This window comes from Condylostylus longicornis, unplaced genomic scaffold, assembly GCF_029603195.1.
Source record: "Condylostylus longicornis isolate FDR11 unplaced genomic scaffold, ASM2960319v2 ptg000543l, whole genome shotgun sequence".
In the NCBI taxonomy this organism is placed as follows: domain Eukaryota; kingdom Metazoa; phylum Arthropoda; class Insecta; order Diptera; family Dolichopodidae; genus Condylostylus; species Condylostylus longicornis.
Window position 1 is genome coordinate 1 of NW_026578501.1, and position 13,605 is coordinate 13,605.

A 13,605-nucleotide genomic window follows, 5' to 3' on the forward strand; every position below is an offset into this window, starting at 1 on the left:
TTCATTTGGAAAAGCAACACCATTCATTTTATTTGCAACACCATTCATTTACTTGCAACAACTTACTTCAGCAAACCTATCAATGCGCTCATTCGCATCCAATAATGTTGTATGTGGAATTTGTCGCCTTCTATTCCGTCCCCCATCTTCATCCTCTAGGAAGGCTTCAGTGCGTAAACTGTCTGTATTAAAAGTTTCATTATTAGCGTCAACAACTGAGGGAGTCTCAGGATCAGGTTGGGTGCTCATACTAATTGTTTTGTGCCGGATATCAAATAGCTATATGCAGTTCAATTAGAAAAAATGTCGCTAGCAATTCTCAAGATTCCCCCGCGTGAAAGACAATCGAATTATAATGAGGTCCTACCAAACATAAATCATAATAAATTTAAATGGAAATCCTACCCGAGCTATATTGGTATTTGTGGAAGGAGACACGAATTGGGGGAGAAGGGCTTGAAGTCGTCCCGCATGAATACGTTATCTTGGGGTTAGAAGCGCTATAGACCTCGATATCGCATCCGAGGGCTTTACTCAATGCATTCAGTTCAAGTTCACCACTATTAGGACAAGAAGATCAGAAAAAAGGGGATCAACAATGAAGTCCTACCCCCACGCTGCTGTATCCCTAATTTCTCTGCAATGCTCCTCAAATGAAACTATTTAGAAGAAAGATGACAATCGTCAGGAAAGATAAAAAAACTTACTCGATGAATTTATAAGATGGACATACTTGACTCATTCGAATTCCCGTCATCTAATTGATAGCCGTAGAAGAATCCCTCAAATGATTCCTTGTTTTGGAGCATGTAGCTTGCTGCTAAATCTCTCAAGGCTTCACAAGTCAAGAGTTGCGCATTTAACGTTTTGAGTTGATGCTCAATCGCCCTAAATTAGCCTTATCATCAATATCGACGTTCTGGTTCTCACCTGAACATACAATGCCCGTCTGATTTGATTTGCTGAATTTCCAGATTTTCTGACTTCAATGCGAATTCTATTTGTTCGGTTTCTCTCTTTCCTGTAAATGACACTTGAAAGAGAATCAAGCTCCCAAATGAATCAAGCTCCCAAATCAATCAAGCTCCCAAATCAATCAAGCTCCCAAATGAATCAAGCTCCCAAATGAATCAAGCTCCAAAAAGAATCAAGCTGATGCATCTGGATTGCTTACACTCCGATCTCTCTGCTTCCATCTGCCTCATCTCCTCCTCAGATTGCTTTTGCTTCTTGTTCTTTTTCTTTTGGCTCCTTGAAATCTCTTTCGGCTCAGAAGAATAAAATGCAACATCTGGTGAGGCTAAACCGAGAAACGCGTAATAAAATTAGTAAAGTTCCGTTGTACCTGAATTCTCGTTGTCATCCTTTTCTTCTGTGGCTGTTTTGGTTCCCCCAAGTTCCGCTGCGTGTTGGGCGGCAAGGGCGTCCGATTGTTCTTTCTGCTTCAACTGAAGATCCCTTTTTTCTGCTTTTCCCTTACATTTTTGGACTTCCTTTTTGTGCAGTTGCTCCAGAGCCTGAATCGAGCGACAATACAATGGAAAAACCGTTCCAGAACCCCAACAGCATCTGCATAAGAATACCTTGGCCTCCTTCAGATGTCGCGATAGAATTTTTCGGCGACTTTCGTGATCTTCATCCTCCATCTGTGGGGGCGGGAACGAGGGGATACTGAGACAGCAGCACCGACATATGGCGCACTATGCCCCTCCCACTCTTTAAGCTACTTGCGGTAAGGGAAGAGAAATTCCTGAATGAATAGGAGATAAATTGATCAATCCTTTTTTTTGAAGGTCGCAGTGAGGCAAGCGGCGAAACCTGCGGCGTCCTATATGCAAAAAAGGGCCGAAACGAATCAGACATTCAGACGGCTTTGTATTAAAGTTGCCACAACGTAAAGCAGTTTGAGTTCAGCAGATCAAGATTCTTCGTGTGCTTTCAGTTATCATGGCCTGGACTATAGAATAGTTCAGAGCTTCTATGAGAGAAAAATAACAAAATTTGAGCACATTCCGCCATTAAATGAGGCACGGGCAGTTGAACTAGTAAGGGGAGAAAATTGATTTTCCGCTCTTATATGATTGATCTTCAGGGAACTACACTTCTGGGCGAAATGTTTCTCTTTTCTGTAGCAGCAACTGCTCTTATCGCGGAGTACTCAAGGAGCGCGCTGAAAGAGGCTGCAAAAGAAAGGCGTTTACAAGAAAAATTGGATAGCTTGGAGGTGAGTAGATGAATGCGCAGTAGCACTCAGTTCTCGTTTTCAGATGCGCGTGTCTTATCTTGTATCGAAAGTCGATGCAGGGTCTCCTTCCTGACCTTTCTGCTATTATTCTTTTGTGTGTGGTTTTCTAAAGTCCTTTTTGACAGTCGCTTTATTGTGTTACTGTTTCCAAAAAGGACAAGATTTCAGCTTCCCATTTCTTCTGTTCTTCTTCGGTTGACTCCATCTGATGCCCACCAAACTCTTCAATTCTCAATAAAATCTTTTCAGCACCAGAACATCGAATACTTCTCCTTAAAATCCATTTAAATATCTCTGTGCATGAAACTCTGAAAATAGGAAATCATCGTCATTATGATCTGATCCACAACTAACTGACTTTGTGTCATTCATTGCTGTTGAAATTAGAAACCATGGCGTCGACGAAGGTTCAACTGGAATATTAAAGTATGGACTGAAAGCGACACCGAATACAACAAACAATATTTCATTGTCATACCAACAACTGAGAATTCCAAGATCATCAGAAATACTAAAATCTTCTGAAATTCATGAAACACAAACAATTGATGAGTCAAGATCATCACCACAAATTCTTCATCTAATTCTTCATGTAGTTCTTCATTTAGTTATTCATTTTGGGACTAGCAATGATGTTATTGTCTCACCATTCTGGTTTCCAATATTTTTTTCAGATTGAAAATTCCTCATTGAATTCAGATGAGACGCGATTCCCCATTCATCAGCATCAAGGGGGGAGAGAAGATTGTCTCTTTTTGTCATTGTATGTCCCAAATTCAGGAAAGGTGATTCAAGAATAGCAGAGCTGCAAGAGAACAAATGATGATTTATTTCGGATAGAAGACAGTTTTTTCCCAAAAGCAACCATGATTCGTATTTCCCATACTTAACGACTTCCGGATGAATATTTACTAATTGACTGATAATCAATCCTCCCGATGAATTTCCACAAAGATTCAATCTAAAATTGATTGTTATTCCTTCAGCAATTAGAAATTGACAAACATCCCGAAGATCTGAAACTGATTTTCCCTTCATTGACTTGTAAGTGGAAGTCGACCAATCTGGATACGAATGACTATCGAGTGAGTGAGGTGGTCCCCCTCGTATGTGGGCGACGCAGACAGTCTGAAGAATAACAACTCGTCTAAGTCAAAGCGAATGTCTTCCTATTATTTCGTTATTATTTTGTTCGATTGCTCACCCAATTCCGTGCAAGTAATGGCAAAAGATGACGCTGAAATCCCATATAAGGATCGACGCTTGAAGCCCCATAGACGAGTAGAAGGCATGGAGCTGGTGGATCTTCATCATCCTCATTGTCTTCCCAACGATCGGAAGAAAACGGAGAAACAGCAGGCGACTGTCCCAAAACATCTTGAACAGGCGTGCTGGAGACGGACGAAGCGACAATTTCGCTGAAATTCGGGGAATCGCTTTGAGCTGAAGAAGTTGTGGTGCGAGAGATTGAAAGTGCGTCCGATTTTGGGGATTGAAGTATTTCTAAAGATTTTGGAAGACGCGATTTGTACAACGGCCTGAAATAGAGAAGCAATTGAAGCAAATAGGAGATTGATCACGTTCCCTATTAGCGGGTAAACAATCCGACACCTTGGGATTACCTAACAACTGTGATTGGTATCTGCGCATTGCAATCTTGGGAGGGACATGAAACTCTAAGGATTGAAAATGTGTGTTGGGAATCCGAAGGGTTAATAGGGAGGGATCCTTGATCAACACGCTTATCGATTGAAATTGTTGGGGGATCATTGGAGAAAGGAATTGGGAGCAGGATGCTGTAGGAAATTTCTGGAACTGAGGGAACCAACAGTTTAGCGAATCAATATCAAACAAAACTTACTTAAAAAAGAAGATAATATGAATTGAACGTCACTTGCGTTATAACGATTATTAGGAAAAGGAGTTAAATGTCCATAAAAAGGTAACTTTGATGTGAAGGGGTTTGGAGATTGGGAGGTTTTGAATAAACAGGGAAATTGATCAGGAGAACGATTGAGGGTTGAAAGAGAATCATTGACGATTTCGATCCTTTTCTCCTCCGAATGAGAAAATTCTTTTACTTGTGTGACGGAAGGAGAACCATTCGAATCGAAACCAATTGCAAAACAGGACATGGACAATTCATCTGGTTGCTCTAATTCCTGTGAAGACGGATCTCTTGGGACAAGGACCCTGATTTCAGGACGTGATGTTTCAGTATTTCCGTATAGAACAATTCCTCTAAAGATAAATAAAAGATAAGTGGAAGATACAAGAAAGATAAATGGAAGATAAATGAATTAGGGTCATCGTCCAGTCGTCACAGCCTACCGATTCAATAAATCAATGTGTGAGATATGGAAATACTTGAACGACCAAAGCAGATGAAAACGTTTTGTATCGCATAACGACATTAAAGATAAATCAAGTTTTGTCGCATGAATCTGCTGAATTGAACCATTTGTCCTCTCGAGCAAGAGAAGATGGGAATCCCTTGAAAGAAGATGGATTGTGAAACGAGAATCATCAGAAAATGGAGCTTACCAAATGTCGCAGATGATCTGATTAGGGGATTCGTATTCATGCAGCAACTCGAATGACTTCTCTGTCCCATTGATTCTATTATCGATACAAGTGAGATAAAAAGAGTAGTTGATAAAGAGTGGATAAAAATACTGTCCGACTTACGCGAAAGTAGACACTCGGTGGATTGTGGTGTTGCGAATTGTTGCGATTTCCGACACAAACAAAACGCGTTGACATTTTGATCGCGCTAATGAAAGACTTGCATTCTTTCGATGATCAATCTTAGAAACATCATCATCTGTCATCGTCTTGGGATTCACTCACCTTCCGCTTGCTGATAATTCCGCTCGGTGTCACACACAAACCGTACAACTGGTGAAATCCTTCTTCTTTGCAAATAACAGCCAACTGGATTTTCTTCTCTTCATCAGCCTCTTGAGAGAATAAATGTGTCTTGAAGACAGTCTCTGTTTTACGTGTCTTCCTCATGTTGTTGATTCATGCTACTTCTCTATGCAAGACTCACCCACGAACAAGATTTCGGCTTCCGAAACGTTATCAAGACTGACAAGAAAACGTTCAGAAGACACAACATCATAAACACTCAGACGTCCAATATCGCCGTTGCCGACAGTATCAGAGACGCAAATTAGAAATCTCTTGTGGCGAGAATCCAATTTGGCTGCAAGGAGTCGCGGGACTGTCCGTGCGCCATCCTTGAGTTGGCAGTCAGTCAAAGCGTCTCTAATATCCAGAACGACACACCTGCAAGGAGTTAATGTGCCTTGGATTGACAAATAGCTCACCTTTCGCCGTTTTTGTACTGAACGAGTTTGGCCGAGCCATCTGGTCCAGTTTCCAGTGAAATGTCCGCATCCAGCCTCTCATTGTAAATTTCTTGAATGAGAGATGATTCCACTTCTTCTATTTCTTGACAAAATGATTTTCGAACTCGTTCCGTCTTCGTCAAAAACTCCTCTCGTGTTCGACTTGCTGGCTCAACAAATTCCCTTCCATTGATTTTCTGAAGACCTTCCCATTCATCGATATGAACCACGTGGCGTCCCTGGGGAGTCTGAAGAAGAGTAACCGCGTCGGACGGAGATCCCGACAAAAATCTGATGAAAACACTCGAACGCCGTAATCCTTGATGACGAGCGAGTTTTGTTACAAACATTACAACAGTGCGGGTTTCTCAAAAAAGCGTTGAGTCTTCTCGAAAACAGAAAGAAAGCATCATATACTGAAATATTAGATGAAGCACAAAAATAAATGATCATTGAATCAGACGCCCTTTTAAACGACAGGCAGCAAGAAGCTTTCCTCCGTCGATTTTTAATCCATAACGACTGTTGTGCTTGCTCTGGGTCTAGCGCTATCACGGTGGGTATCCGTGTCTGTTGCACTCACACTCTCAGACACTGAAGGAGCCGGACCGATTGTAACTGAACCAGGACGGAAGACTTTTTTCCATTGAATTAGGCTTCCTCGCATGAGAGTGCGACTCGTGCATTGTATAATTTCATATCCATTTTGACGAATAAACTTCATATGGCTTGTATTGAGATTATTTGTATAAAGTCGAACTTCCCTGTATCCATTTTCCATCGCGAAATGTTCGAATTGAGCGAGTAAGCGAGATCCGTTTCGCATTCGTCTGATCAACAATTGATGCACGACCGAACATTTTCATGGAGACTCTTACCTCGCATCCTCAGCGACCACTAATCGAACCAACTGGGCAATTTGAGGGTCATCACGGGCCGGAGAACATCCCACACAACCGACAACTTTGACAGATAGGGTTCCTGTTGCAGTAGCGGCTTGTTTGAGGGAAGCCTCAGCAACCCAGAAATGACTTCTCGAATTGGGATCATTGATGTTATAATAAGTAACGATGTCGTTAATATCAGCGCAATCCCGATTGATATAGAATTCCTAATAGATTAAAATTTGATTGATTGGTCATTCCAAATTCCTACCATTTCAATTCTAGCGCGAACAAAGAGATACACAAGAAAGATCCCAACAGCCAGAAGTAATTCAGTCCACGATTGGAAGATCTTTCCGATCACTAACAAAGCGACAAGATCACGGAAATGCTCCAAAATATAATATTTGACAGCTGGGAGGCAAAGGGACCGAAAGTGCGATCGACATATCGCCCGAACAGTCTCGCCATCCTCCGTGCGGAAGGAGCGAACCTGGAAATTGAACGTTGTGAAGAAGCCAGAGATGAATGAAGCGTACGTTTAGATCGTGCGTTTCTGGCGTTTTGGTTCCCTTCATGCTGCCAACTATATGGCGCGAGCATTTTCTGTGTTCTGTTTTGCATGCACTTAAAAACCGGTGCGACAAAATTCGTTCAACACTTCTTCCTCGAATGGCTTCCTCGCTCGTCTCGTTCTGGAGATCTTCTGGTCCTCCTAAATGGTTCTCAACTGATGCTGCCTTTGATCAAGAACTTCGAGACCGTTTCCAAGATCTTCATTTCGAAGCAGCCCGTCGCAATCTTGACACTTGGATGGAAACTCCAGATGGTGCACTAGCACTCATTTTACTATTAGATCAGATACCGCGTAATATATTCAGAGGAAGTTCCCATATGTTTGCAACGGATTCACTCGCTCGTACTTTTGCCAGCCAAGCCGTCAAAAACAAATTCGATCAGGATCCTGCACTCAAAGATCTTCGATCCTTTTTTTACATGCCGTTCGAGCATTCAGAAGAACTCGAGGATCAGCAGCGAGCAGTAGAACTGATGACGCCGCTCGGCGGTGGGAACGTCACATGGGCCAAAGATCACTTGAACATCATCGAGCGATTTGGTCGCTTCCCACATCGTAATGCAGTTATGGGGCGAATTTCGACTGCAGAAGAAGTTGATTATCTCAGTTCTGGTGGTTTTGGCGGCGGAATGGCTTCGAAATCTGCGCTTCCCAATTAGGAGGCGTTTTTTTAACTGTACTGTAGTGGTTTTTCATTTATTCCGTAATAGCCTGCCTAAATCAAGCAGGCGTGCAACATCACTCATTCCGAGCAGCACGCAGGAATTTCTAAACTATTTCTTTGAGGGGTACATAAGAGACCAACAGGACAATGGTCACTTCCCTACCGACAAGAAACATTTTTCATCATCACATACGATTTCTCCGCCGTACTCTGACATTTTTGAGAATAACAACATCATTGCAGTAAGGCAGGAAGTCTTTCGAGGCAACGAAGTAGTCGAGTCTCCATCCCTTATTGTCTATAAAATTTGATGGAAATCTGTCACAACAGCAGAATGTGCTTCCAAATGAAGATCAATTCTAACCTTCCCGACCAATAAGTATATTGCACTGTGTCTGGGTGATGATGTCGGAAAACATCAATCCAATTTCCAGACTCCAGAAATTCTCCAAAAGATTTTCTGTAATCAAGATTTCACTTCTCGTTCAGTAGTGATTCAATTAATATGTCGTCTAAGATTGATGCTACCAACCTTTCTTCTGGCGTATGGCCTGCACTTTTTTGATTTCCTTTCGAATTCCAAATATCAATTTCCTACAAATAGAACAAACGCGTCAGAGTCAATAACGTCTTTTTTTAATTTCTGTCGAAACCAACAATCTAGTGAATGTCTTCGTCAACTCACTTGATGAGCCACATTGAGATCACCACACCAAACAACTGGATATTTTTCACGTAAAGAATTCAAATATTTGCTGCAACAAATCGTGAAAGATGGACGACCAACATGATCAAGAAATATGAAGTTGAAATCTCACTAGAGAAGCGGATTGAACGTATCGATTTTTTGCTTCAAGCGAACTAATTTTTGGCCAGCGTTCATGACATAAGTGTTGACGAGATAAAATGTTGGGATGTCTGGAACTGAAACTTCTGCAGAATACAGACAGTCTCTCTTTGGTTATCTGGATTCTATTGTGTCACTTATTTAAAGCTTCTTACCAAGTGTTTGGACTCTTCCCTCTTTATCCAATTCTTTATCATCTAATCCAGTCGAAATGACTTTTGCATTGACTGTGAGCGATAGGATGAAGCACTCTGTTTAACGGAGATTGAAGTGTACCTCCATCTTTAACAAAGGCTCCGACGCCAGCATAGCCTGAGAAAGCTGCTACTGAGCAGTAATGGGAAGAGATTCTCACCTTTCTTCTCTGAACAGCAGAAAAATCCGCGGTACCCGGGCAAGATATCTGGATACACGCATTTTCGATTGAGTCAACACAACTATATCGATTACCATTGAAGTCATTGGATTGAGAATCATGAATTCGAGTTTCGTTCAACAAGATAATTTCAGGAGACTGATTTTTAACAAAGTCTACAGGGAATCAGTGAGAGAGAGAATTTTGACTCAAGCAAACCTTTCAGAGAAGAGCCATTTTTAAGAACAGCGCGAATACCTAATCAATAAAAGAGATAAACAAAATGGAAGATCTCTATATTCCGATACCATTTAAATTCCAGAACCAGATCTTAAGTTTCGACCCATCAACAGATTCAGAAGAGTCTTCAATCGACTCTACTGGATGTTGATTCTCTACATCATCAACGACTTTAGAGATTTCTTTCTCAACTTTTCGAAGTCTCTTTCTGGAACTCTTTCCCTCATTCTCATCGCGTTGCCGCTTAGGCGCCATAATCGCAGTTCTGGAACACAATTCGTTAAGAAGGTTCAGTGGGTGCAAAAAATCCGTCTCTGTCAATCATGTGAGACAACATAATGACAATGAAAACGTTCAATTGGTGCAGACACTCTTAATTTTGGGGAAACGGGAAAATCGACGTTCACTGAGTAATTTCTATTTTTCGTGTCAGAGCCACTTGCCGGTGGCCGGATAACAACAGAAACGCAGTCCCAGGACTAATAAATTGCAAAAAAAAGTATTATTTCTTAAGAGAATGGGTCCAATAAATCCAGAAAAACCAGTGAATCAGGAAGCAGATCCCGAGAAGACACACAATGCGGTTCCAATCCGTGATGTGTCTCTCATGACGGCTGCTTCAATTCATGACCTTCGACATCGTAGTTTTGCCATTGATGAGACAAACCAGGAAGAATCCCGGTTGACAGAGGATTTGAGGAAGCTCCGAACATATGGCCTGGCAGGTTGCGTGTTCGTGATCCTTATGTCAATTTCATCGATTGTGCTGGAGCCGTCAATTTCTGCTTTTTTATTGTTATTTCTTGGGATTGGAATGGGTTTCTGCAGCTTTTATGGATGTAAAAAAAGAGACTGGCGCCTTATTACAGCTGTTCTCCTTCTCTGCCTGGTTCTTTTTGCGTTCCTTATTGCACGTGGAATTCTTGCTCTTGTGATTTTGATCACTCGTGCTTCCCTTTCGGATGAAGAGCTTGCGTCATTACGCATCACATCAAGAAGCTTGCTAATACTTTCAGGTGAGTAACTCATTTCAGATTTCTATCCATTTTTTTACCCACCTGTTTGTGTGATTAGGCATTGCCGAGATATTGCTCTGCATTTTTTTCGCAATTTATTGGGCAGTTGTTGCTTATTATTGTGAAAAGGTTGTTCGGGGGCTTCTTGAGAGAACTCAGCGGCCTCAACCTGGGGATGAGGTGCGTGTCGTTGGAAATCCAGTTTACGCGCGATCTGCACCACCAAATCCGGTAAAATCCCCGGAGTTTGACCCCAAAGATCAAACAGCGACAACGTTTGATCACCGTATGCCTTAATAGCCAGCCGTCTTTTCATTTTTTCAATCTTAGCCGTTCTTGTTTGGTGCTTCGTGTCTTCTTATTCTACTTGTTTTGCGTGCTTTTCTGCAAAGCACAGAAATGTTGCCTAGTTTGGGATTCTTAGGATGAAAAAATAGCTTAAGACAAAAAAGCTTCACAACAAAATAGCTTCACAATAAAAAAAGCTGAGGCATCAGAAGTTCTCCTTGACGACTTCAATGAACTCGCCCACTGAATCTTGGATCATGACTGTCTTCTTGTTATTGCCAGCCATTCAAACACACTTGATTTATCACTGAAGAAGATGTCTCAGGATACCCGCTGGCGTCGGGGAGCCTTGAAGTCGTTGCGGTTCAGAAATTTCATGGCGTTTGAAAATGAACAGGAATTTGAATTTGGAAGTGGAGTGAATCTCGTTTGTGCAGCGAACGGATCAGGTTTGTCATTTCAAACTCGATTTTATGAATAAGAGTGTGATTTGCAGGGAAGAGCGCCGTTGTGTGCGCGATAGGTATGAATGGATACCATGAATGAAGAGCGTTGATGAATATTATGGAGTTGATGAATATTATGGAGTTGATGAATATTATGGAGTTGATGAATATTATGGATGGAGCGTTATCCTATTGAAATCTGTTTGATTTGCAGCTCTTGGATTAGGATTTCGAGTGAATGTTCTTGGAAGAGCCAAAACGGCGGATGCATTCATTTGTAACAATCAATCTTCATCGTGTATTGAAGTCACAGTAAGTGCAGAACGCACTTTACAACAATCAGGGTCTTCATGGTTGTATCAGATGGCATCGGAAGACCATTCAGAAGATGAAATAACAATCAGGCGTGAGATGCTGCGGGTGAGTTGACAATTTCAAAATACTAAATAATCGAGTTCTGCGATGTTCAGTCTGACACGGGAGTCCATACCCTCTGGAAAATAGACGGTGAGAAATAGAAGGCTTTTCCAACTTTGATCAGTCGCGGTTTAACGTCTACGAACTGCTTATTGTAGAATTTCTACTTTTTAGTCTTTTCTTCTGCTTTTCAGGGCATAAATCAACAACAGAAGACGTCATTCGTCTTCAGCAAGAACTCAATCTACAGGGTGAGAGTTTCATCTTCTGATGATTCTTTATACTTTCTGATTTCTTCTTTTTTGATTTTCTTCTGTTTCAGTTGACTCACTCGTTAGCTTTCTTCCACAAGATCGTGTTAACGAATTCTCCTCATTGAATGGCCGTCCATTATTGGAGTGTGTATTACAAGCTGTTAATAGGGACGAAGCGACGCTATTGAAGTAAGTGAAGATATCCGCAAGAATATATCCATCGAGTGGATCATCTGTATTTCTCAGAGTTTTGACGAACTCCGAAAAAGAAATCATTTCACTTGAAAAAGTCCGAAAATACTTTCAATTTGTCGCAATTGAATAGTTGTGCCTCAGGCAGTCGAAATTCTTCGGAAAAAGGAAACTGATCTCAAAATTCAGGAGGGAAGATGCACAGTGAGTAGTTCAGATAAGTAGGAAGCAGGGTTTGAGAGACGATGAACTCCAGACGCGTTACTTGCATAGAATTGAACATATAGAAACATGAGGTCAATAGAAACAGTCTTCCAATCCAACTCTGCTGTGTTCTGGACCATTGATGTTCTTTTGTCAGGAAGCAATGCAAACATTCTCGCAAGCACAAAGATGGACGAAGGAGATTGAGATTATTGGCAAAAAAGTAGCAGCTTTGGAAGTGAAGGAATCTGGGAGGGTGTTGAAAGAGTGCGAGCAGAGTATCACACATGTACGTTGAATAAGGAATGAGCGAAAATAGACATCTGAATTCTGCAGCTACAAAAGGAATTGAAACGAAGTGAACATGAGAAATCTCGAGTTGAGGAAGATTTAAACGAGAAACAGTCGAAGCAGCAAGTAGGATGCCAAATGAGTGATGGTTGCAAATGGTGTTGTGTTGTATGAAGGCAGTGCAGCTGAAACTTGACGAGTTGAAGGAGAGCGGAAGGTTGATTTTAGAGAAAATTGAAGAATTGGGAGAAATGAATGAGACGAAAGACAAAGAAAATGAGTGAGACGCTTGTTACGAATTCAATTTGGTGTTTGGGTTTTCAGACAACTTGAAAAAAACCGGCATCATTTTGAAAGAATCCTTACAGAGTGGAAGGACAGTGTCATGGAATTAAAATCTCAACTTGCAGATGAGGAAACAAGACTGGAAAGTCGCAAGGTCTGAGAGTGTGGAGCTGATGGTCATTCTCTAAATCTGTTGTTCTGCATTTTTCGTTGCAGCCTTCCCGCGATCAAGTGAAAAATGAAAGAGATTTGGAGTGTTTTTTAAAAGAGCAGGACAAACAGAGACAAGAGTGAGTTTCAATTTCTGCTGAAGTTTAATACTTGTTTCATTTTTAGCGCTCATAAGATTGAAGAAAAACTTCTTGATAGAAAAAGAAGTCTCACAACAATGCGTCAAAGAGCATTAAGGGAGCGAGAGCAGTTGACAAAATCAAAGTCCCAATCTGTGTGGTAAGCTAGAAGCCTGAGAGTATTTACACGGGTTGCGGAAAACTCGAATTGGGATCTGATGACAGAGTCATTCATTGCTTCCAAGTTATCTGTCAAAAGATAACAATTCGTCGATCGTTCAGGCATGTAGTGCGACGATGTCCCAATCAGAAATTACAAATGGGTATGACATCGTTGCTGAAGGAGAAGGGAGTCCAAGAGACTCTTCCATCAAATGGAAAGCTTCCTGAAATGTTCGGCCCACTTGGTAAATTCCCTTAAAGCATCGAATATGGGAAAACATCTGTCGTTACATGACGCACTTGCCCAAGACGAACCTTTTGCTTCAGCGGCGTATATTCACGTTGCGGAACATCTCACGGGGCTTGTCCAGAAATTTCTTGGAGCCCGCGCGTTTTACTTTGTCTGCGGTCGAGAGCTCTCCCATGAACTTTTTCGTAAATGGGGTGTGAGTTTGTCCCTCTCTTGTTTGACTTGGACTCCTCATATGTTTGACAGCTTGGAACCCTTTCGCTCCCTAGCGGCGCTCTTTTCTATCCTCGTGTCAGTGAAAGCCTTCGAAGTATCGGCGTGTCTTCGTTTCTCCATGAGGAGATT

At 41.6% G+C, this 13,605-nt stretch overlaps 2 protein-coding genes across 2 annotated transcripts; both read left to right on the forward strand.

The window, feature by feature from the left end:
* Nucleotides 1-7,154: 7,154 nt before the first annotated feature.
* Nucleotides 7,155-7,718, forward strand: LOC129617510 (uncharacterized). Its single transcript, XM_055532689.1, has one exon. The coding sequence runs from the start codon at nt 7,155-7,157 to the stop codon at nt 7,716-7,718; it is 564 nt and encodes a 187-aa protein (XP_055388664.1).
* Nucleotides 7,719-11,011: 3,293 nt separating this feature from the next.
* LOC129617511 (uncharacterized) lies at nt 11,012-13,012 on the forward strand. Its single transcript, XM_055532690.1, has 8 exons — nt 11,012-11,096; nt 11,142-11,335; nt 11,386-11,422; nt 11,527-11,583; nt 11,655-11,775; nt 12,598-12,712; nt 12,775-12,848; nt 12,895-13,012. Exons 1-8 carry the CDS (start codon nt 11,012-11,014, stop codon nt 13,010-13,012), a joined length of 801 nt encoding a protein of 266 aa, XP_055388665.1.
* Nucleotides 13,013-13,605: the final 593 nt, after the last annotated feature.